Raw genomic sequence first — 24,113 nt, 5'->3', positions numbered from 1 at the left:
AATCTAGGGAGCACTGACATTGCAAGCCTTCTCTTTGTCAAGCCTCCCCAAAAGGAAGTTCCTCTAGGCAAATTCTTCCCTCTGTCTGCTTCTCTCTCAGCCCAAGTCTCTCTCCTCCAACACCTCTCCCTCCGAGCAATACAACAGATATACTGTTTCCAATCAATGACTTGATTGTCTTAGTGCTGAGAAGTTTGGAAATCAGCACTTAATTGGAAAGGTGTGGGGATCCCTGTGGCCCAGAGCCTAATTGGCTAGGCATCAGGGCTCCCTGTGAGGCCTATTAATGGGCAGAGAAGATCTTATATCCCATTAACCTTACAGTGGGTAAGAAAGGAGGCCTTCTTAAAGGTGATGTCATTAGACTAATGTCACATAGCAATTATGGTGGCTCCAACTTCTGGATTGGATTCACCCCCCCATAGTTAGAGTGGCAACCTGATGTCATGATCATGGATGGTATCAAAGACTCAGCTAGAAGGGACCTTAGGAGTCACCAAGAACAATCCCCTTGTTTTACAGATAAGGAGACTGAGGCCCATAGAGATCACATGACTTGCCCAAGTCCAGCCAGGTGGTAGAGGTGAGATTCAAACCCAGGTCCTCTGACTCCAAATCCTTGGTATTACAAGTCAAAAGACCAACAAGCCAGCAAGTATTTATTAAGTGCTTACTATAAGCACAGAACTGCATTCAAATCCTGCCTCTGATATATATTAGTGACTTCAGGTAAGGTAACCTCTTTCAATTTTGTCCTCTTCAGCTGTAAAATGAAGATAGTAATAATACTTGGAGCACCTGCCTCACAAGCCACTCAGACGATACATGTGGAACACTTTGAGAGTAGAAAAAACATGGTGTCAATAATAATTAGGAAGTGTCATCTTTAAATATGATATACTACTTTATGGATTACAGGATGTAAGTATGTCTATTATTGAGTTATGATTCTATAAGTTAACTTCTCTTGCACTCCAAGTAGATTCTAGCCGCTGGTCACGCATGCATTCAACAGTTATCAGGCGGTGTTTAATACTGTGTCAGGATCTGGAGACACAAGGACAAAGATGCCATGCCCCCAGTTCTTACCTTCTATCGGGGAGGGAACAATATGTAGACCGAAAAGTAAATATAAAATATTTCATATATTTCCATGCTTTGTATAAAAAATATTGTGCAATATAAATATATAAACTACATAAAGTAAAATATTTTCATGTATACTACAGAATATTTTGTATTCAGTACAAAGCAAGGTGTAGTATTACAGTATTTTGATTCCAAAGTAATATGAAAGGAAGGGCCCTAGAAAACTCGGGATAGGTTTTGTGGAGAAGGTGGCATCGGAATAGGCAGCCTTGAAGGAAGCGAGGGGTTCTTTGAGGCAAAAGTGTGGAAGGAGGGACGGAGGGGGCTGATGGAAGGTCACATGCAGAGAATGAGCTGGGCGGTTTGCTTGGAACATTGAGTGCAGATAGAGCTGGGATTGGGTTTCAATGTCAAAGGCCTCGGGTGTCATTACAGAGCACATCCTGCAGGTGTCCTCATTGACCCAACAAGTTTGCTTTGGGAAAGCAATTACTGGTAAATTTGTCAGCATGAAGACTCAATCTTTATTTTCAATAAATGTTTTCCCCAGCATTCTCCGGGGGTACGCTTGAGGTGATAGAATCGGCCGCTGGGAGAACTCAGGCTCTATTACAAGCTCCAGCTCCCTGGGCCTCCAAGATCCCCAGAAAGAATGGAGGCCCGTAATTAAGTGGGAACAGCTCATGGTGACCATGATTAAAATAAAGAGGATAAGGATCCTTCCTTTTCATCAGGGGATCTGCAAACACCCATTAATTCTCAGACTGCCCCAGGCAGGGACATAAAAGGTGACCCACCCAGCTGCAGTAGGAGCTCACTGGCCAAGAGCCAACATGTCATTAGGCCAAGCATGTGCTGGGTCGGGAGAACAGTGGGAAGAGATGATGCTCCCAGGTCAGCTGGGTGGGGTTCCTCTTCCCTGGTGAGTTTCCCAATGGCCCCCTCCCCCTTCAGTTCTTACTGTGCACCTGTGAGTCAACAAGCAGGCTCCGAAAGGGGTGAATATCAACATTTCAGAGACAAATGTGAAGGTTTGGGAAACGGGGCAAATGCAGTAGGATCAGGAAAACAACATACATGACCTTGTGTTATACAATAACATGTTATGTTATGACAATAACACCATGAAAGGGCAGATTTGAGTGACTAGTCTTGGTCTGGAGATCTCACAATGAGACAAAGAGAGGGGCAGGACTGGGGCTCTGGGCTGGGTTTTATGCTCCCCAAAGTCTGATTTGCTTAAATCTTAAAAGGAAAGATCCTTGGGGCCGCTAGGTAGTGCAGTGAATAGAGCACCAGCCCTGGAGTCAGGAGGACCTGAGTTCAAATCCAGCCTGAGACACTTAATACTTACTAGTCATGTGACCTTGGGCAAGTCACTTAACCCCAATTGCCCTGCCTTCCCCCTCCAAAAAGCAAAAAGCAAAAAAAAATTTTAAAAGAAAGATCCTATAAGGATAGTAGCTCCCAGGGGTAAGCTGGCAGGTAACTCAGAGGATGCCTGTGCATCTTCCACCTGTTATAGAGGACAGAAGGTAAGCGACTTGCTCACACAGGCAGTAGGGGTCCGTCCAAGGTAGGTTTTGAACGCAGGTTCCCTTACTCTAGAGGTGGTGTTCTTTTAGGGTTAAATTGGGGAAGAGGAGAGTTTAAGGGAAATGACTGTGGTGTAAAACAAAACAAAAAACCAGGCAGGAAAACTGCCCTCATGTGATCTACCTTCTGCTCACACAGGGGCCCAGTGGTTAAGCTGAGCTGCATTGGTATTTATGTATTGTTTAGTCCCTTGTTTCCGACTGTCTGCAACTTTCTCTGTGGATCTCTCATTTGGGAACTGATCATCACCCCAGGCTTTACATACTGCATTTTATTGGAACCACCAACAATCCTGTGAATCGCACGCTGATGCCCTTCAGAGGACCATCTTTGGTAAATGTATTGGGGTGATAGGTGAGAATCCCAGGTGATGGGCTGTAATCTGTATCTTTGGAGGGAATGCACTTATCAATTAATAAATCCATTTGTGTGGTTTACAAATGAGGAAGTGAAATCGCAGAGAGACTAAGGGATTTAGCAGAGATCACACAATTAGTGTTAAAGTCAGGATTTGAATCCACAGGCTCCACCCTCCAAGCCTCACACTCTATTGACTAAGGGGGAAGAAATGGAGCATTGGTGCCAGACACTGTGATAAGCATTTTACACATATTATCTCAATCACCCTGGGAGGCCGGTGCTTTCTTCTCCATTTTACAATGGAAATAACTGAGGCAGACAGAAGAGGAGGTAACTTGCCAGGGTCACACAGCTGGTGAGCGTCTGAGGCTGGAATTGAACGGCATCACATTTCTTCTCTGCCCTCAGTTTCTTAACCATAAAATCCACAAATTTTAGATTTAGTTAGAATTCTATGGATGGAGGGAATTCAAATTTCAGTCTTATGCTGGATGGACCAGTCATTCTGCCCCCATCCGTCATCCTCACCCCCTAGTTGCTAGTTATACTTTTGAACTGAACTCTATTAGAGGCTTCTAGGCCCTCTTCCCCAGGAGAGGAGTGGCAGGATGATCTGCTGGAGTGCTCACAGGATTCACCCATTTATTGTTGTGACCCTGGGTAGGGGACCTCCCTTCCTTGGGCCTTGATTTCCCCAATTATCAACTGCAGATAATAACTCTCTGACCTTGCTCTGCCCTTCTCATAGAGCTGAAATGAGGGTGGAATGGGAGGTCTGAGGACAAGGAAAAGTTACATAATCAAGAGGGGAGCTCTCAGCATTTTCTCAAGGCACCTAACAGCAGAACTTGGCATTACACCTTTCTGTCAGGGAGCATGGCACCATTATCCATAGAATACAGTGTCTGGCACATAATAAGTTATTAATATTTTTATTTTGTTCATTCACTCATCTATCCGCTCTTATAGCTGCTGTAGAAGGAAAATTCCCATCTAAGGGTTCTTTTAAGCTTTAAGCTTTCAGAGACTCAACCTGGAGGCCCCTGGGGCTCACCTGTCATTCCCCAGATCTGAGGCAGGAGCTATGGACAGGGCAGGTCTTCCTTATTCAGTCCAACTTCTTCCAGTCCTTGGCCTCCCTCCCACTGGCCCCACAGTGCAGGAAAGCCAGAGGCCCCTTCTGGCCCAGGGTCTTTCTACAGAGCTAGAAGAAATTTCCCAGGTGGGGTGTGTTTTTAGGGAAGGTTGCCTAGGTGGGGTCCAGACATATCTACCTTCCAGAAGCATTTTTTAAATGCCAGTCCTGTTTACCCCACCCTTTCTAAGAGGCACTTGTGCCTTTCAGGGGTGGGACTTAGGTCCTTATCAGAAATATCTTCAAGACTCATCCTAGACACAAAAGAATGTCTGGTCTCTTCTGAAAGACTACGTCTTGCTGGGATTGTCATTATAGGCTGGTTATCACCATAGCTGACCAAGCCCAAGAGAGCAACTTCCTTGTCAAAAGTTAGCATTTTGGTGCAAGTTTGAAATGAGAAGATCTGGCTTTAAATCTCATGTGATCCTGGGTCAGTCACTCCCTTTATCTTTCTCTTATCTGTAGAATGGAGTTGGCCTAAATGGCCTCTGAGGCCAATTCCAGCTAGAAGTCAGTAATCCCCTGACCTTTATGGAGTAAGGCAAACAAAGCATCTTGCATTGAAAAGGGTGCTGGGCCTGGAGTCCAGAGTAGCTGGCTTCCCATCCTACCTCAGGCATTTACTTTCTATGTGACTGAACAAGTCACAAAACCTCTGTGAGCCTCAGTTCTCTCATCTGTAAAATGGGCATAAGCACCTCACAGGGGTGTTGATGAGGCTTGATTAAGATCACGTAGGAAAAGAGCTATGTAATTGTGATTGCCGTATATCCCCTAAAACTCCAATTTTCCACATTGCATTTGTTTTTTAACCTTTTCCCTACAAAGAGAAGCAAAATTCCCAGAAATGAAGGCTGGTCTCTGAGAACAGGGGATGGGAGTGGGAAGAGGAAGGGAATGAGCATTTAAGTACCTACCGGGTGCCTAGCACTGTGCTAAATGCTTTACAGATGTTTTCTCATTTGAATAGAAAGAACTTCCATAAGAAAGACAAACACGAGATCATCTTCATTTTTTTTCCAGATGACCTTGATAATTTGCTGAAAGGACTGTGATCGAGGCTTAATTCTTATTTTTGGAAGAGAATGGGGCAGGGCCATGGCTTCCTTTGATGACTTGCACTTATACAATGCTTTCAAAGTTTGCAAAATGTTTTCCTCTAGACACCCCCTAGATGGAATAGGGCAGTGTTCCCATTTTACAGATGAGGAAGCTGGGGCCTTGAGGAAAAGCCGGTAAGGGGTGTGAGGCCAGATTGGAATTCTAGTCCACAACAGGGCAGATCCCATCTACTATCTACGGCATCCTATCCACTACCCCACCCAGCCTATTACTATGCAGCTACTCCATTATAGGGGAAGAGGAACAAGCCTTTTAATAAACGCCTATTATGTGCTAGACGCTGGGCTCAGCTAAAAATTGCCTCATTTATCATAATAATGACTCTGCAAGGTAGGTGCGCTTATTAAACCCATTTTACAGTAGAGGAAACAGAATCAGTTAAGTGGTTCAGGGTCACATAGCTGTTAAGTGTCTGAGACTGGATTTGAACTCAGGGTTTTCCTGACTCTAAGCCCAGTGCTGCAGTCACTGTACCCCCAGCTGACTCTAAAAAAAGGGGGTGAACCTGGAAAGACACATCTGAGAAGCAAATGAGTTCCAACTGAGAGTGGGATGGAGAATATCTTAACCCAAACCCCTTTTATTGCAAGTTCTCTTAAGTTCTCTTTCCTGGTGCAGTGGAAATGTTTCAGTGCTACTGATCAATATTTTGTTAAGTGTGCAAATAGCTTAGGGTAATTTACTGGCGTGGAAAAAAAAGCTATATTGATCATAAAATAATTCAATTTTAAAAATTTATGTTGACGACTACTGCATGCCGAAAGCAATGCATGACACAGCCTGGTAGTGCAGTTTATGGAACACTGGGCGTGGAGTCGGGAAGATTTGAGTTCAAATCTAACCTCAGACACTAATAGCTGTGTGACCCTGGGCAAGTCACAACCTGCCAATTTACTCAGCTGTAAAATGGGGATAATAGTAGCACCTACTTCCCAGGGTGGTTGTGAGAATCAAATGAGGTAACATTTGTAAAACACTTAGCACAGTGCATGCAGTGGGTGCTATAGAAATGCTTATTTCCTCCCTTCCTGGAAGGGAGCTGGCTAGCTGACCATCAGATCCGGATCCTTGTGTTGGTGGAGTAACATGGGAATGTGTGTATGTATGTGTGTGTGGGGGGTGTGTGTATGTGTGTGTGGGGTGTGTGTGTGTGTGTGTGTGTGTGTGTGTGTGTAGGGGGAGATTGGAGAGATCTCTGCAGTACCCTTTTAGTTCTTTACCTTATGATTGGATTCCTCCAGAAAAATCCTTCTCTGGTGCCTCATCTGGATGATCTAATCCAATAACCATTTATTAAGTGTCTACTGTGTACAAAGCACTATGCTAAGTGCTGGGGACAAAAATGGAACAAGCCCTGTGGTCAAGAAACTGATATTCTACATGTAAGTGGAGGAGGGGATGGAATCTGTAAATAAACAAGACTATACACTAGGGCAGGGGTTCTTGACCTGGGGTCCCTGGACTTGAATAAAAGGATAATCTGGATAATTCTATTTCAAGATAATTGGTTGTATTTTTCAATCTATGTGTTTTATTTTGTGTATTTTAAAATATTATTCTGAGAAGGGGCCCATAGGATTAGGGATGCCAGATTAAGAACCCACAAATGGAGGGCTTTGGAAAGGTTAGCCATGAGGGGAAACCTGAGTGAAGCACTGACCAAAGCTTGGGATTTCAAGAGGTGGAGGTCAAGAGGGAGTGCATTCAAGGCATGGCCTCCATCTGTGCAAAAATACAGGGTTTGAAACTGAAATGTTGGGTTTGGGAGCTAGCCAATAGACCAATTTAGCCAAAACATAGAGTACATAGAAGGGAGTAATGGGAAATATTCCTGGAAAGGCTTCTGAGGCAAGGAGTGGCATAGTCACTTATATTTCAGGAGGGCAACTTTGATAGTTGAGTGGAAGACTAATTGGACAGTGATGGCATGGAGGTGGCCTTGGGTTCTCAAAGGCTGTGATTTAGAGTCTAAGTTCTGATCAGGCTGGAACAAGTGATGATGGCTGCCTCTCTCTTATCATTCCCAGCCCCCACTGCCTTCAGGGTAATGAATTTGAGTTGCCACAGCAACTCTCAAAGGCCAACTATAAAGTTATAGAGGGGTGGTGATCTGTAAGAGTGGAGGGAGGTAGCCACACCAAATTACTAGTCCTTTAATCATAATAATAGCTAACATTTATAAGGTGCCTACTACGTGGCAGGCACTACGCTTTGCAATTATATTATCATTATACAATTATACAATGATTACATTTAAGTATCTAAGACTCTAAGCCGAAAGCTTCTTAAGATAACCCCATCCCCTCCCCTTCTTTCCTCCCCCAACAAGCCACATTTAAATTATGCCTATCTTCCAGAACAAGTCATGGGCTAGAGGCAGCAAATTACCTGTGCTGTCTTCATTTGTAAATAAAAAATGTTTTGTTTGTTTTCCTTATAATAGAAATTTGATTTATGATCTTCATTACTGGATGGTATTTATTCAATGAACATATATATATATGGCTGGGATGAGTCTTCCCAGAGGCAGTGCAGCTTGGTAAATAGAAGGCTAGATGAGAGGATCCTAACTCTAGAACAAGAGGAAACCTTTGGGGCCATCTAGAGTAACCCCTTGCATTTACACATGAGGAAACTGAGGCTTTCAGCACCATCTTGGTCTTCCATCATTTTAACTTTATAATAAATACCCCATCACTTTTTAGAAAACAGCTAAATTACCAAGCGGGTTTTTCGTGTTCCTGTTTCTATGGTTATCTTTCCACAGGGGGACAATTCTTTAGTCTATTCTCATAAGAAGACACGTTCATTCTTATTGAACAGCAGAATAATACTGGATTTGTGGACAGAAGGCCTACCTGGGTTCAAATCTTGCTTCAGACACTTTCTAGTTGTGCAACCCTGGGAAAGTTACATAACCTCTGAGCCTCAGTTTCCTCATGTGTAAAATGTGGGAGTTGGACCGCATAATCCCCAAGTTCCCTTGCAACTCTTATTTTAGAATAAAGAACATGTTTTTCATGAAAGACAGTGATCTGCAGGGAAATATCAGATGCAGACCATAGCTTGGGCTGGACTCTAACCACTGGCATTCCTAAAAGACAGTTCACTCTTGGTGCAACCAGGTTGTGCATATCTTCCTACAGAATCAGATCTTTACTTCACTCCTTAGAGGCTGGGTGGGGTGAGTGGAGGTAAAGGGAAGACCACAAGGAGAGGTAGGGGGAGAAAGCATACGTTCGCTCAAGCACATCTCAGAACCTTTTACCTGGTGCCAGTTACTGTCCCAAGTCATATTGTCCCTCAATATTTTTTCCCAGTCTTTTTTTTTTAAGTACAGGGAAAGGAGTTGGACCCAGTATTTCTTTCATAAAGAAAACTCCCCCGATAAGGGAACTCCCTTTATAAGTAGTTTTCCTTTGTAGGCCAGCATCTCCTTTTAGTCTTAGGGAGTTGCCTGGAGCATTGAAAGGTGAGAACTATCCAGGGTCCTGCAGCCAGGATTGTCAGAGGGGTTACTGGTTCCAAGGCTGTCTCTGTCTACTCCGACACACTACTCTATAAGATTTCTGTCTTTGTCTCCAGTCATATTAACTACAATTGCTAGGTTCCACAAAGGAAACAGAATTCCCCAGATCAGCGGTCCAAAATGGCCACCATAGGTTCCTTGATCTAGGACTGGAAGGGACTTTGGTCTAGTTTCTTCATCTTGCAGGAAACTAAGGCAGAGAGGTTAAAAAAATTTGCCCAGGGGTGAGGAAGGGAAAAAAAAATCTGGAACTTAAGGTTTTAAAAACGAATGTTTAAAAAAAATTGTTTTTTACATGCAACTGGGAAATAAGATGTACAGGCACTGGGGTATAGAGGTCTGTCTTGCCCTGCTAGGAAGTTTGGGGGTGATGGGGGAAGATATAGGGGAGAACAGATTAGGAGAAGGGGTATTCAGTGGGCTTGCTATTTGGGGGGCAGGGGAAGACTGGGAGAAAAAATTGTAACTCAAAATCTCGTGGAAATGAATGTTGAGAATGAAAAATAAATAAATAAATTTTAAAAATTTGCCCAGGGTCACAAAGGTTAGGTGTCTGGGGTGGGATTTGAACCTGGGGAGATCTGATCTGGGATGCTAACTCAAAACAAGGATTTCAGTGGCTCCTTCCCATCCCTGAGCAAAAAGGGACAAATACATTTTCAGTAGCACACTTTCAGTTTATTGACCTATGTGAAAATAATAGGTCTTCAAAGTCAGAATAGGAAAAAGATATGCAAAAATTTCTGTTTCTAGCACATTATACAAATATGCAAAAAAGGAATTAAGTTAATTCTTCTGTTTTAATTCTCCACCCCACCCCCCAAAAACAAAACAAAACTTCATTTCTAATGATACAAATGACTAAGGACCAGTTTAGCAAATCCATCTTTATGTATATATTACATGCTTTGGGATATAGGTAAAAAAATGTTCCAAAAGGTCGATCAGAAACTTTTCTATTCACAATATACACAAGGAGTTACTAATCATCTGTATAAAAAGGAAAAAAACAAAAACACCAGAGCACCTTTGATGGGATTCTGAAGCACGCTACAGATGAGAATCGAGAATCCTTTATACAAACAAGGAAAAAAAAGAAGCGAGTGCTTCTCAAAAATCCTGCATCAACTTTTATTTGTTCCTCCAAAGAAAATACGAGGTAGCTTTTAGCCTCATAATTCAATCAGCTGCATTGTGGAGCTCATTCTTATTGTGATTTTTAAGGAGCACTCTTATTGATGTCACTTGGTGACCTAGAATCGCACCTAGCGCTCAGACAATGGTGCTCAATCCTAATGCCCACAGTTGTAAGGCACGGTTGTTCTGAGTGTTGGGTTTTTGTTTTTGTTTTTTGCATCACCTTAAAATACTGGCCATCACAGTGTGTTCTCTTTAGAACTTTATGACAATGGAAGCAATCCGTAGCCCAGTGGCTGTGAAGTTCAGCAGCCCAATGGGATCATTACCAATCAAACAGTTGTTCACCATGCGGCTCGGTGTGATGAAACGAGCTCGTGGGCACAGTGAAATGGTACCTTTGGAAATGCACAAAGCACATTTGTAAATAATTCAACATATTGCTTCATCTCCCAATTCTGCTACCATGAAGAAAGAGTCATAGTTGAGGCCGTGACAGCAACTCCCAAGCCTCGCTTGGACCTCCTTCCCTCACCTGTCATCCCCATCCCCGTCCCCACCCAGAATCCACTTCACGGTGCTCAAAAAAACGTCACTCTTGTACATTGCCCTAAAATCATTGAAACCCATTTAGACCTCCATTAAAATCCAGCCTTCTTTCAAGTAAGTTTTCCAATACTGTCTAAAATTTGCCAGTCCTCACATGTTTGTATGGGATACTTCATGAACTCATGAAACCATACAACTGTCATTGTGAGCTCATGCCTGAAAAAAAAGTCAAGTGTTGCTTTTCTTGGATTTCTCCATCTGAATTGTGCTCTGAAAATTCCTGCTTTCTCTGGAAAAGGAGTCCCCGTCTTTCGATCTGGAGTTTAGTCTACAACACCCAAAAAGTGCTTCTTCAACATAAATACTTCAACCAAGTACTCGAACTTGTCGAGGGTTAAAAAAATGCAACAATAACACTTCACCAAACCGTGGCCCGAGCTCGCTCAGTTAACGCCAACCACTTGGAGTTTGAAGAACAAGTTTAGGGCTTTTTGGTGGTGGTGGAGGTTTCTCTTTTAAAAGAAAACAAAAGAATACGGTGTCTGTGGACTCTGAAGATTCAAGTCTCTGGCTTTTGACATTCGGGGAATCTCTGAAGATTTCTTTTCAGAAGAACAGCACACTGGGCAAGGCACACTGGGGTTAGAATGCAGAGCTTGAACAAAAGTGGTCAAGGTGGCAGTTCAGACTAATGTTCCAGGCTTTGAATCCTCGTGCCAAAAGAGCCTCTGTTCGTTACTGTCCATGTTGTTTTCCAACCGGCTCCCATCTGTACTGTCCAGTTGACTGGCCTCGGCGTACTGTCTATAAAAAGAAATGTGGAAAAATATGGTCACTGCCTGGGATCATGTCTATATGCACTTTTAAACTACAGAAAAACAAGAAGGAAAATTAGTAGAAAAACCAAAGGAAGTTAGCAGAAATAATATCAGGGGCAAGACATAGGTTTTTCCTTGCTTCCCTTTTAACCTTTGGCATATCTAACCAGTCTTCTAGCAAGTTGCACTGAATTAGAAAGCCTCAGGCAGATGAAATGATGAAAATGAAGTCGCCCCCCCACCCTAGCCATGATGCATTCCAATAAGGTAATCCTCTACGATGGCACAAAAATATTAGAAGGTTAGGGGATTAGCAGCAAAAATTCCTTTTACATTTCCCCACCTTAAAGAGAAGGGGAGAAAAACTTTTCAAGTACATTGAGGGGAAAATATGCTACTTTAAGCAACTTGTTGAATGTTTTCTTGAGCACTAAAAAAACAGCAACCTAGGCAGCTATTCCCCAATTTCACACACTCTTTATTATCAAGAGAACAAACAGATGAGTCACACATGAAGCAATGCACACAAATGGAAAATGCTGTACTTACTACTGCTGGCTATATTGAGCATAAGAGAATTTAAAAATGAGCTCATTTCTGCAGATACAACCATTCGCCTGGACAGAAGCCCTTTGTTCTGCCTAGTGACAGGTGGTGTTGGACAAGGAGAAAGGGAAATGGAAAATAGCAAGTGAAAGAAGAGTCGCTAGAAGGGAGGAAAAAACAATACCAACTTACGCCCACAGGGCTAGAAACTGGACCATAGTACAATAGCGAGTCACTGACTTAGAGTCAGTGTTACAGATGAGGAAACTGAGTCCAAGTTAAGTGACTTGTCCAAGGTCACAGGCAGTGCCAAAGAAGATCCAAATTAATACTGTACTTTGTGTCAAGACACCAGTCTTCTAGAACTTTTATTCTATGTGCATCATTAAGCTATCTAAGTCATTTCTAGCTTGGAGAAATATATCCATGTCCCTTTCACATCTCTCTGTCTCAAGATCAAAAGGTGTAACTGAGATATAATCTACATTGGTAGACTACCATGCCATGGATAATCCAATAGAGAACTGGAATGGCCTTGGTTCCCTAAGGATCATGTACTCAATTTACTGAAATAGGTAGAGGTTTGGCAGTGAGAATTTCAAACACTCCTCTTAGCTTGTGAAATCACAAAAAATATTTAATCAATTGGGCAGTTCTAGTGAAGCTCCTTATCTTTCTTCTGGGAAAATATTGCCTTTCTTAGTTTTAAATTATACTGTGACTGTTTGGGAAAATTTCACATGTTTGCAACCATCAGCCTTCCAAAGGATGGTCTTCTCAAGCACCTCCCTTTACGATTATGTGCCATACATACAGACAGTGGGAGTTGAGCAAATCAAATGGTCTTAGTAACCCATATAGGTACATAGCTATAACAAATCAATGAGGATCCTGGCAATTGCTTCTTTTCTAAAGGTCAGCCCCCTTTATCAGGGCATCTTGAGCAGGCTGAATTACATTAGCCATCTTGAAGGAACAGGTTCTCTCGGAAAAAAAACATTTCCTGAGTGACGAGATTTGTGTCTAAGATGTCACAAATGTATAAAAATATGTTGCATGTGTCTTTACTGACTGAGCCTGAAAGGCAAGTAAGACACTCCATAAATATGAGAATTATTTGTGAAAATCCAATCCAACCTGATTAGAACATCCTTCCCTTGGGGGAGAAAAAAAAGAGAGGTTCAAGTTCCCGGCCCAAGTCCAGCGTGGTGGCTTTTATCCCTACTCTGTTTTAAGCACCACTTCTAGTTGTCTAAACTATCTGGCTTCCTCCAAGATACCTTTTCATTAAAAATCTAATTTGAGCAAACTCTTTCTTGAGTTGAGATAACTGGTCTTATACTTGTGAATGAAAATTGCTACAATGCATTGGGAATAAAATTCTCTTAGACTTGATTCCATAGAATACACTCAGTTCACCCTCCACTCAGCCAGTGAAGACATGGTGTAGACAGAGTGATTCTAAGACTGTTAAACTGCTAAGGTGCTGGCCTGCATTAATGGGGTAGCCCCTTCACTGGGGCGTTCTCTGTACAAAAACACTCACACTGGATAATGAAAAACAACCGTCTTTGTGACTCCTTTTGTGTTTCTCTGAATTCTTATGAAAGCCTGGCTTTAAGGTAATTGACAGCTGGTTGTTTCTGTCACTTCTCAGAAGAAGCAGGTTCAAGACAGAAATAAACACTAGCATTTGCTTGAAATTAAGCTTGCCAACTGTCTAATAGGAATTCTGGTAATAAAAGAACTGCTTTAGAATTGAGATGTTGGCAATCTACTTTGAATGAACTGCTTTAATTTCATTTACTTTTAATTTATTAACCACAATAATAGCTAGCATTTATATTCCACTTCACGGCTTGCAAAGATAATTTAATTTTAAAATATAATTTAATCCCTCTGTTCTATTTTGCATATAGAAATGCTTATTCTGTTTGGTGTTTGCTGGGTTCAGAATTTTAAAATGAAAATTTAAAAAGTAAAAAAATAAAACAAAACACCTTTTTTTGCTTGTATGTTTGTTTGGTGAGGCAATTGGGTTTAAGTGACTTGCCCTGGGTCACACAGCTAGTAACCCCTGGGTTCATAAATCCTGCCTCTGACATACTGGGCCATGTGACAATGGGAAAGTTATTTAACTTCTCAATGATGCAAAGAACCCTCTGAGACCACAAGTTATAGATGAATTCCTAACAAGTTACATATCCGTATTGGTAGAGTAAGTTTCCATACTAAAAAGTACTACCTACTGATGAAACCAAAGGTGTGGAACACAAAATATCAGTAGTACTACCCCAGAGGTGTGAGGTCCCTAGGTGATCACCTATGTGTGTAAACAGCTTTGCAAATTGTAAAGTACTATATGAGCAACAATTATTATGCTACAGCACGTAAACAATTGTGGGGCAGAATAAGTAACCCCTGTAGCTCAATGTGTACAATATTATTTTATATATACAGAGAAGAACATTCAGCATGCTTGTAGGTTCCTACTAGGATATCCTAGAAATCTTTTTTAAAAAGTTAAGAATGAGATCTAGCCATGAACTGAGGTCTTCACTTCTGGGGAAGATCAGGAAGCTTAGAGCTGTGCCGCTATTTAACCATTCTCACCTGCTTGGAGGAGGCAAAGGACTGTAGACATTGCCATAGCAGCTGGTGTAAGGAGAATGTGAGAGAGGATCGGCCAGTCCTAAGGATATCTGTGTCCTCCAGTTCCCAGACGCGGTTGTGGAAGACACTAGGAAGAAACAACAAAGAAACGTGAAAATGACTTGCCACCTCAGCAAAGATGTCAAGAAATGGCAAGTGCCCGAACTTTGAACTTTTTCCTTAAGGCACCGTAATCCAATTCCCAATTCCCTGCACTAATCAGAATGGGATGGAGGCGGAGGAGGCCACCCCACAGAATGGATCGCTCCCCAAAAGTTCAAATCACAGGCCACTTCTTACATGATGCAAGAAGCGGTTCACTCAAGAATGGGTGGTGGCATGATGCATCACATCTTCATTCTGTCAATAAAGTAGGAATGATGACATTTGTTTCCTGCCTCATTCAGATGTTCTAAGGAGGATAAATGCCTAAAAGGCCCTTTGATTAATTTCCTTAAGAGAATCACTATGCAAAGTGGGGCGGCACAATTAACTATTATTTTGTAACTCCCCAAAGCAATAACATACTCAGTGAAGAAATTTGACCTTTTCTGAATTTTATAGCCTGCCTCCTACCTAGTCCAGGTGGCTGAATAGGGAGGGGATCAGAGGTGAGAATATTCATTTCAACACTAGGAGTAAAGTGGAGAAAACCTGGGGGATTGAAGTAATCCTGGGCTTCAGGGATAGTTATTAGGCATTCTACCAAACCAGTTTTCCTCCATGCCTGGGCTGGACCTGATCCGACAACTAGCTGCTCAATGCTAGGACCACAGAGTCATCTTACCATCTTGTTTCCTACTCTCCAGCCTCTTTCCTCTTTCCACTGTATTTTTCTTGTATGTACAAAATGTTTTCATGTTGCTTTTCCCATCAGACTGGAAGCTCCTCGAGGGCAGGGACTGTTACTTTGTATCTCCAATGCTTAGCAGTTCCAATGACTACTCTAAATGTAACCCAAAATGAAACTGACATGTTGTGATAGTAATGGCAATTAAAGATTCCCCTGTATTGGTTTGGTTTTCAAATTGATTGTATTAAAACCCAGAGTTTGTCAATCCCACCTGTGGGATGGGCTTGTTGATGTGAAAAGAAAGTCCTGAAGTGGGAGGAGCTGGTGATGTAGATTTGGAGAGACAAGAGAGAGGCGGAAGTTCTTTTTGGAAGCAGCACCTCGTGGAGAGAGACTAAGAGATTGCTGGTGGCCGCTTTGAATTGCCCTGGACTTTTGAGACCTGCCCCCTGAGCTGCCAAGGACTGAGGAGACATGGCTGCTTTGCTGGTACTTTGTCTGTCTGTTTTGATGTTATTTTGCCAGATTTGTCCACTGGTGAAAGACTGTCCTGTTGAAGAAGTCCTGGAACCTGGCATTTGGTTAAGAAGGCCTGAGACTGTCCTGCAGACAGAGAGTGAATACTGTCCACTGGTGAGGGACAGTACTGTTGTTGCAGGGGTCTGGAGACTGTCCGGCAGACAGAATGAATACTGTCCACTGGTGAAGGACAGTGCTGTTGTTGCAGGGGTCTGGGAGCCTTTCTGTTGGTTCAGAAGCCCTGAAGAAGGATTTTCTTGTTGTATGTTTACAGAAATCCTGGGAGAGGGCTTTGCTAATGTGTTCAGGGGTTCTAGGACTGTTCTACAGACAGAGGATAAATTCATGAAGGGACTGGCAATGTATCTTATGGCCTTGCTAAGCCTTGTCTCTCCAGGAACTAAGATTGCTGAGAACTTGCCTCGTGTCAAGATGAAGAAAAGACCTCCATTTGGGTATTAAGTGCTGTGTTTAAACTTGATGTAACTCTGGGGTAGATTCAATTGTGATCCAGGGGTGGGGAACTTTTGACCTTTTTGTGTTCTATGGTTGAGCAAATGAATGTATTTTACTTATGTTTGGAAACTAATCTCCATTTGAGAAGAGGGGCTTTGTGGTGGACTTAATTAAGGTATAGCCTAGGGGTGGAGAAGTATTTGGAACAGAGACTTTGTAATTGATTGAATGATTGGAAAGTCCTGGGGTGGGGTAGGCCTTGGAGATGATTTAATCACACTTAGTAAATGCTGTATTTTGAATGATGTCATGTTTTTGATCTTCTCTGTTCTGGGTTTGTTACTGAATAAAATAGAGAGCACCTATGCTGGTATTTTGAACCTGGGAAATTGCCTTTGCTTGATATTATATTACACATGTCTTAGGAGGATTTTTCAGCTCTGACTGTTGAGAAGGATGTGTGTGTGTGTGTGGATGCCCACGTTTGGTTGTTAACTATGACTGAAAGATTTTCCCCTCCCCTGAAATGTCCTTTAAATCTTAGTAGAACTATCTTGGCTGCATGACCCCAAATGAGTCATTATTCTCCCTGGGCCTGTTCTTTCAACTGTAAAATGAAAGAATTAGAGGAGGTGATTGATTGCTAATCTCCTTTTGTAGGAAATGAAAGGATAATAATAGTAGGCCAGCTAGGTGAGGATAAAATGCCAAGCCTGGAGTCAGGAAGACTCATCTTCACCAGTTCAAATATGGTCTCAGACGCTAGCTGTGTGACCCTAGGTACGTTATTTAACCCTGCTTGCCTCAGTTTCCTCATCTGTAAAATGAACTGGAAAAGGAAACAGCAAACCACTCCAGTATCTCAAGAAAACCCCAAATAGGTTCACAAAGAGTCTGGCTCAACTAAAAAAAAAAAAAAACTGAAAAATGAAAGGATAAGAATGTTTCTGCTTAATGTTCCTCACACAGTATTTCATCTCCCATCTCCATGTCTTTGCATAGGCTAGCTCTCCTTCATGCCTGGGATTTCTCCTCCCCCACTGCCTCTTAGAATCCCTAGCTTCCTTCCAAGTTTAAATCTCGCCCATTGGCTGCCTGATCTTTTTGTCAACACTACCTTCCCTCCTTCCAATCGGATGCCAACTTCTCCCTTGTGCATCTGCTCCAGCCTGCTTCTTGGGCCTGAGGTCCTCTAGCTTCTCCCACCCTCAGCTGATGGCCATTTACACAGCTTGCATGATGAGGGAGTCTCCAACAGGGATCCTTTGGGTAAGATGGAGAAATGCCAATGGGCACAAGTCTGTTGTCCCCTCAGTTAGAAGGTGACCTCCTTGACTACTTTGCTTTTCTATTTTTAATCACCTGCCTGCTATAGTGCTTGGTATAGAGTAAGTGCTTTATAAATGTTTTTGCCATTTCTTCCTTCCATAGGGCATAGATGTTGTTTTTAAAAGGTCAGTCCCCTTTATCAGGTATGGTGATAGCATGAAACTCCTCCAGTGTTGGGGCTTTTATTTCTGTTCCTGTATCCTTAGCCCTAAGCATAGTGCCTGGTTGCTTAGGATGTGTCTAATAAACGCTTTGTGGTTGATTGATTGGTTTCTAGGGCACATAGATCAAATAACTTTAGGGAAGGCAATGGAAGCAATACCAATGGCCCCAGAGGTGTGATAAAAGCTCTGTCTCCCAACGATCAGCCAAGGGGTCTGGGTCAGCCATTAAACTACAGACTAATAAACACCCAAATAATTAAGAGCTAATGATACACATTTTTACTATCTTTACTTGAAAAATGATACTCTTTACCTGCCTTCTAAAACATTCTTTTAAAATCAAGGTTCTGAACCATTTTTTGTGCTATGGACCCCTTGGTCAGCCTGATGAGGCCTGTGACCCTATCCCCAAATAATTTTTTTAAATACTTTAAAGAAATGCTAAATTTTAGTTAGAGATTAATATAAATAAATAAGTAATTATATTTTTTTCCCTATCTAGGGTCACAGACCTCCTGAGATCTAGCCATGAGCTCCTGGACCTAAATGCTAAATTTTAGTTAGAGGTTAATATAAATAAATAAGTAATTATATTTTTTTCCCTATCTAGGGTCACAGACCTCCTGAGATCTAGCCATGAGCTCCTGGACCTCAGGTTAAGAACCCTTGTCTTAAAGGAGGGAAAATGGCTTTTTGATTTTTCATTTCAAATTAATTTAATTAATAAGAAGTCTATGCCAAGCACTCTGCCAGGCCCTTTAGAATACAAAGACAAACAAAAATAACCCCTCAGTGGTCTCTGCCCTCGAGCTCATAATATTCAACAGGACCACTCTGTTGTCTAACTTTAAAAAGTTTTGAGTACAATTAGGATTTTCAGCCATGTGGTCTAACTTCTAACAACAATGAAAGAAATCTTTTTTTTTTTTGGAGGGGAAATTGGGGTTAAGTGACTTGCCCAAAGTCACACAGCTAGTTAAATATTAAGTGTCTGAGGCTGGATTTGAACTCAGGTCCTCCTGACTCCAGGGCCAGTGCTCTATTCACTGTGCCACCTAGCTGCCCCGAATCTTATTTTTTTAATGATTGACCAAAGCCTAGTAAAGGAGGAAATCGCAAACCACTCAGAAACAGGTAACACAGAAAGCAGCCTATTCCTACTTAGGTTGTCAAACTTGACAACTCAGCTTTGCCCCACTTTGCTATAACCTGGGCCAGAACTACTGGGATTTGTGGGAGTTTCTGGTTATGCCCTGGCCTGGTCTCACCATTACCCATCCCCACCTAACTCCCCATCACCATTCCCTGTTCCCTCCCCTGAACATCAATTTCAACCATGGAATTTAGTGAACCTCTTGAAAAATGTTTAGAAAATGTTCCCCCTTTGCCCACTGCCTGATTCATATAGAATCGGGAGCTTTGTGGAATGCAGGCTTCATATAAATCTGAGAAATAAGCACGAAGGCTCCTCAGTCCTTAAAAAGAGGGCCTTAGAGGAGGGATGTCACAGAATGCTCAAAAAGCCCCACAGGTAGCAATTCTAAAATACAGTTAGGATGTACAATTGTGAATATCTAGTAAAAGTCCCTTTAGCCAAGGAAAGGAAACACACATCGTTTTTAGTCTTTGCAAATTTGGACCTCATATGGCTCTGATGTCCCAAGAACAGAGAGGTCTGATCACCTGTGCTCAATACCTACAGAATAAAATATAAGCTCAAATGCTGGTACGGCCTCGTGGGCAGAGTTGGCCTTGGAGCCTAGAAGGCCAGGGTTCAAAACCTCCCTCTGTAACCTACTGGATGTGCCATTCTGGGAAAAGTCTTGGCCTCAGCCCTCCAAGGCAATTATTTGCACTGTAGGTGCTGATTTGCATTAGTAGAGAGAGTTTCATTAAGAAGACTTTCCTAAACACTGAAGTCACTGGGACCAGGCCCAAAAGATAAAAGACAGCATTCTTTCTCCCTCTCTCCCTTGTATGGGCTACTATTGCCTTCTTCCTCCCAAATTGCTTTGTATCTATTTTGTATGTGGTTTACAAATAGAATGTAATCTCCTTGAAGAAGAGTCTTGTTTCATTTTTGAAACACACAAAGTAGGTGATTATTTAATGCTTATTGATTGACTGAAGGCATTAAGGGGACACTGTCTGACTCCAACCTACCTGCCTTTCTAGCCCAACTTCACACTTTCACAGACTCTATATTCTAAACATATAAAGGAAGTTTTTTCATACATAAGCAGTTTCTCATCCTGTTCACTCCTGTCTCTGTCTTTGGTGTGCTCCATCCACCATTCTAAGAGTGATTTGCCATTTCCTTCTCCAGCTTATTTTACAGATGAGGGAACCGAAGTAACTTGGCCAGAGTCACTCAGCTAGTAAGTGTTTGAGGTCAGACTGGAACTCAGGAAGAGGAGTCTTCCAGACACCGGACCCATCAGTCCTATGCACCATGGCACCACCTACCTGCCCAAGGATAAACTATAAATTCCTCAGCCTGCCATTCATAATCTCTCTTTTAAGGCTCATTTCACTTAAATCCCCATCACAATATCTAAGTTCTAAACAAGTCTGCTTAGTTTCTGTTTGGTGAATATGGAATTCCATCCCACCTCAGTGTTTCTGCTCAGGCTGTGCCTCCTGCCTGGAACGCACTCCCTCTTCAGCTCTGTTCCTTAGAGATCTTTTCTTTCAAAGTTCATCTCAGGCCCCACCTCTTCTGCAAAATCTTCCCTCATCCATGAGTGCATTCCCTCCACAATTTACTTAACTGCATTTATGTGGTGTCAGCAATTTCTTACACGCTGTTATCTGCATTTACTCTTCTGTTTTCATGCTGTCTACTCTCCATTAGAATTTAAGTTTCTAAAAGGCAGGAAAGGTTTCCTTCATCTTTGTCTTGGTAGCCTCTACTCAAAGGACAGTGCCTTCCTTGGGCATAGCTCAGACCAAATAAACACAGGCAGTTTTTGCCCTGAACAAGAAGCTTAAATATGTGTTTAATGAATTAAGATTCAATTGTGTCCAGACCCACAAAAATATAGAACTCAAAGAGAACTTAAGAGATCAACTGCTCCAATCCCATTCATCTCCCTAATGTGGAAACTGAGGCCAGGAGTGGATTAGCTCAAGCTCACAGAAACAGTAAGGGAGGCAGTGGCAGAAAGAGCACTGAGTTTGAAATCAGAGGACCTGGGTTTGAGTCTCAAGTTTGATGTTTACTGTCCGCGTGACCTTGGGCAAGCAACTGGACCATTCAGGGGCTTGTACTAAATCACTCAGTAAACATTGATTAGGCTCTGCTCTGTGCCAGGTGCTGTGCTAAGCCCTGGGGACCCAAAGGAAGGCAGAAACAAAAACAAACCAGTTCCCCTCTTCGATGACAAGCAAACAACTCCGTATGATCAAGCAACAGGACGAGTAGGAAATAGTCACAGAAGGAAGACACTAGAATTAAGAGGTGCTGGAAAGGCTTCCTACTGAAGATGAGATTTTAATTGGGACTAGACATCTGTAAAGGTCACTTCTAGCTTTAAATCAGGAGCCTGTGAGGAAGCACCAGGGTTGGGACTAGACTACAGGTTACCAGCATGACACTGCTTCCCATTGCTGGTTCTGAATCTATTCATTGTCCTTGGTGTAAAAAAAAATAAAAACGTCCCCGCCCCACAGCTCCTCTATTACCTGAAGTATAGGAAGACGCTCGGCTGCTTGGGGAGCAGGGCACCTGCAGAGAAGCAAACCCCAGACTCCTTTGTGAGCCTCGGTCCGGATCAAAGCTTGCCTGCAAGCTGTGACCCAAGTCTTTGTGTCCAGAGGCTCGCTGGTACCAGCCACGAAGGTGCTCTGCTACTAAGGCCTTGTGAATGTTTTTGGTGATGTGCTCAGATTTCACGGGTGCCTTCCTTGGCAGTCGGAGAGTTGCATATGGGTTGTGGGGCACTCGGTCCATCTCATCTTCATGGTAGGACCTGTAGTCCTTGTGATGGTTGTATCCGTAGTGTGCTGATGAGCGGTAGGAAGGATTGACGCTGTACTGCCCTTCCGTGTCATTCTCATAAACGTAACCTCCGCTATAATAGAGATCACAGTCAGCATATGGCGGGTACCCAGAAATAAAGTAGCTGCAAGAAGGCTGTTCTTGACTCTTGGGATAGCCGCCATTTCTCATGTCTTTTGGGGCCAGGTTGGGCATGCTCCCAGAATTGGATGTGGAAACGTGGGGCTTTTTGGATCTTCTCCGGCCCCTGGCACGAGTGTCTAGAGTCTGTGTGGTATAGTAGGGGCCCGCACTGGGGGTTACACAGTAATATTCTGCACTTGACTGGCTCGTGTAGGATGAGCCGTCATCCAGGATTTCTGTGCTGCTGCTTCTTTGGGATTTGGAAAGGGAAAAGAATGGCTTGTCACCATCGAGTTCAGAGAGCAGATGGGTCTGAGACTCCAGACTTCCACTCCTCTGCCTGCAGTGTTGTGGAGAAGCGTCGGGCCTACAAGAGATGAAAATTAAACTTGGTAAAAAAAATTACCAGGAAAAAGGATAACATTTAAAAATTTAATGCCATGTCTGGAGTTTCAACTTCCTAATTATTTTTAGTATGAGATCTTTATTTTCATAATATCTTATAAGTTTATATTAACTTGTAATATATTTACAAAATAAGCAATAAATTATTTATAACACCATATAGTGCTATTAATACATTTTGTCATTTTAGTAACTTTTAGTGATATTAAAAAATTATATTGTCTATTCTCAAAGCTAAAATAAATTAGTTAGGATCAAAGATTTAGAGCTGGAAGTTAATTTAGAGGTCATCCAGTCCAACTCCCTCATTTTACAGAGTGGGGAGGGACTTGTCAAAGGTCACACAGCAAGTAACCTCAACATCCTGCCACCAGACTCAGCTCCCTTTCCCATAATACTCCAAAACACAAAGTCCAGCTGGGAGAGTTCATCTTTACTATCATACTCCTCCCACTTGGAGGCAGAACTCCAGAGAAAGACCCAGCTCCAGAAAATGTATAATCCAAATTCTCCAGGGATGGGGCAGTTCCTCCAATGATATGCAACCTTCCCAAGATCATGAAAAAAAATCCAACTACCACCTGCAGCTCACTCTTTCTTGGTCAAAGATTAAGGAGTGACTATAAACTTCCAGTCTGGTTTTGGTCTGGTTTTCTGTTTCTTCTGGGAAATGAAATACTATTTAACTGGTAGTAACAGATGTACAAAAGGTCTGATACACTACTGGAAAAATTAGAAGGCATTCTCTTTGCAAAAGGATATAAAACCATTGTCTTAAAAACAGGTCAATCCATGAACACAGGCCAAAATAGAACAATGACAATCCTCATTTTTTATAAATAAGATCCATATTCCTCTTGATTTAGATACAGCAACTCCCTTTGACCCCTTCAAGTAAAACCCAAACCAATGAACATTTAGCTCTTACTCTAAATGGCTACTGCTGTAGGCATTTCGGGTGAGAACAGGGGTGGTCGGCATGCTTCTGCCCCCCTGGGGGCGCCTCTCCAGAGTTCTATAGGGACTGCTGTGTGTTGACAATATTTCTCTGGGGAAAAAGAAGAGAATTCAGTCCGTGGTTGTCTTCATTTACCTTTGATAAACAAATCAGCAGTTAATACTAAACCTACTGGGGTCCAAAGGAAACTGAGGGGATGCTAAAAAGGAGCCTCAGTTTTTTTTTTTTTTTTTATCCAGGGGGCTGCTAAATGAATATTGAAGAACAACAAAAATAGCTTGCATCAATGTAATACTTTATATTTACAAGACAGGCACAGCAGAGTAGCAAAGAACATACTAGAGTTGGGAATCTGAAAAGCCTTGGTTCAAATCCCAGCTCTGGCTATGTGCCCTGGAGAAAAATCACTTAACTTCTGTGAGCCCCAGATAACTGCTGAAGACTTCCAACCCAGGCAGGGATGGGTTGTGAGCTTGATCCTGGTCTCCACATAAAGAGTTACAAAGTGCTTTACAAAGAGTTCATATCTGAGTATTAAGAGGAGGTTAATGTCCCCAGGACATGTTTCTTTGGGTCATAGAAGATATTATGAAAACAAATGGAAGTGAGGTTTGAAAAGAACCTGTTTGTTAAATGACTGAGTTAATAACTGAGGTAGGATTCAAACCCAGATCTTTCTGACTCCAAGTCCAGTCATGCTGTAGCCAGGATTTTAGAGATGAAAAAGAGATTAAGCCATGTGGCACATCTGGGATAGAACCAGGCAGATTTGCTTACTTGGCTTTCTAAGATGGACTTTATAACAAGACATTTCTTGGGATCTACTATGT

General features: G+C 42.3%; 1 protein-coding gene across 9 annotated transcripts in view; it reads right to left on the bottom strand.

Moving 5' to 3' along the window:
• Positions 1 to 10,411: 10,411 nt before the first annotated feature.
• FRMD4B (FERM domain containing 4B) overlaps positions 10,412 to 24,113 on the bottom strand; it is a 353,851-nt gene continuing 340,149 nt past the window's right edge. For 7 of the 9 annotated variants that reach the window (XM_069084137.1, XM_069084138.1, XM_069084139.1 and 4 more), the window contains 5 exons: positions 23,254 to 23,373; positions 21,482 to 22,287; positions 14,498 to 14,624; positions 11,888 to 11,979; positions 10,412 to 11,324 (listed from right to left, as the gene is read on the bottom strand). In XM_069084137.1, coding sequence (XP_068940238.1) covers positions 11,209 to 11,324; positions 11,888 to 11,979; positions 14,498 to 14,624; positions 21,482 to 22,287; positions 23,254 to 23,373 — 1,261 coding nt within the window. In that variant the 3' untranslated portion in view covers positions 10,412 to 11,208. The remainder of the gene's footprint in view (positions 11,325 to 11,887; positions 11,980 to 14,497; positions 14,625 to 21,481; positions 22,288 to 23,253; positions 23,374 to 24,113) is intronic. The other 2 variants (XM_069084133.1, XM_069084134.1) reach the window with 1 other exon arrangement.

This window comes from Petaurus breviceps, unplaced genomic scaffold (genome assembly GCF_028583685.1).
Source record: "Petaurus breviceps papuanus isolate PSGF00001 unplaced genomic scaffold, PetGlider_PUasm1.0 174, whole genome shotgun sequence".
NCBI lineage: Eukaryota > Metazoa > Chordata > Mammalia > Diprotodontia > Petauridae > Petaurus > Petaurus breviceps.
Note: the sequence above shows the minus strand (reverse complement) of the source record. Positions and strands in the feature narration are given on the sequence as shown.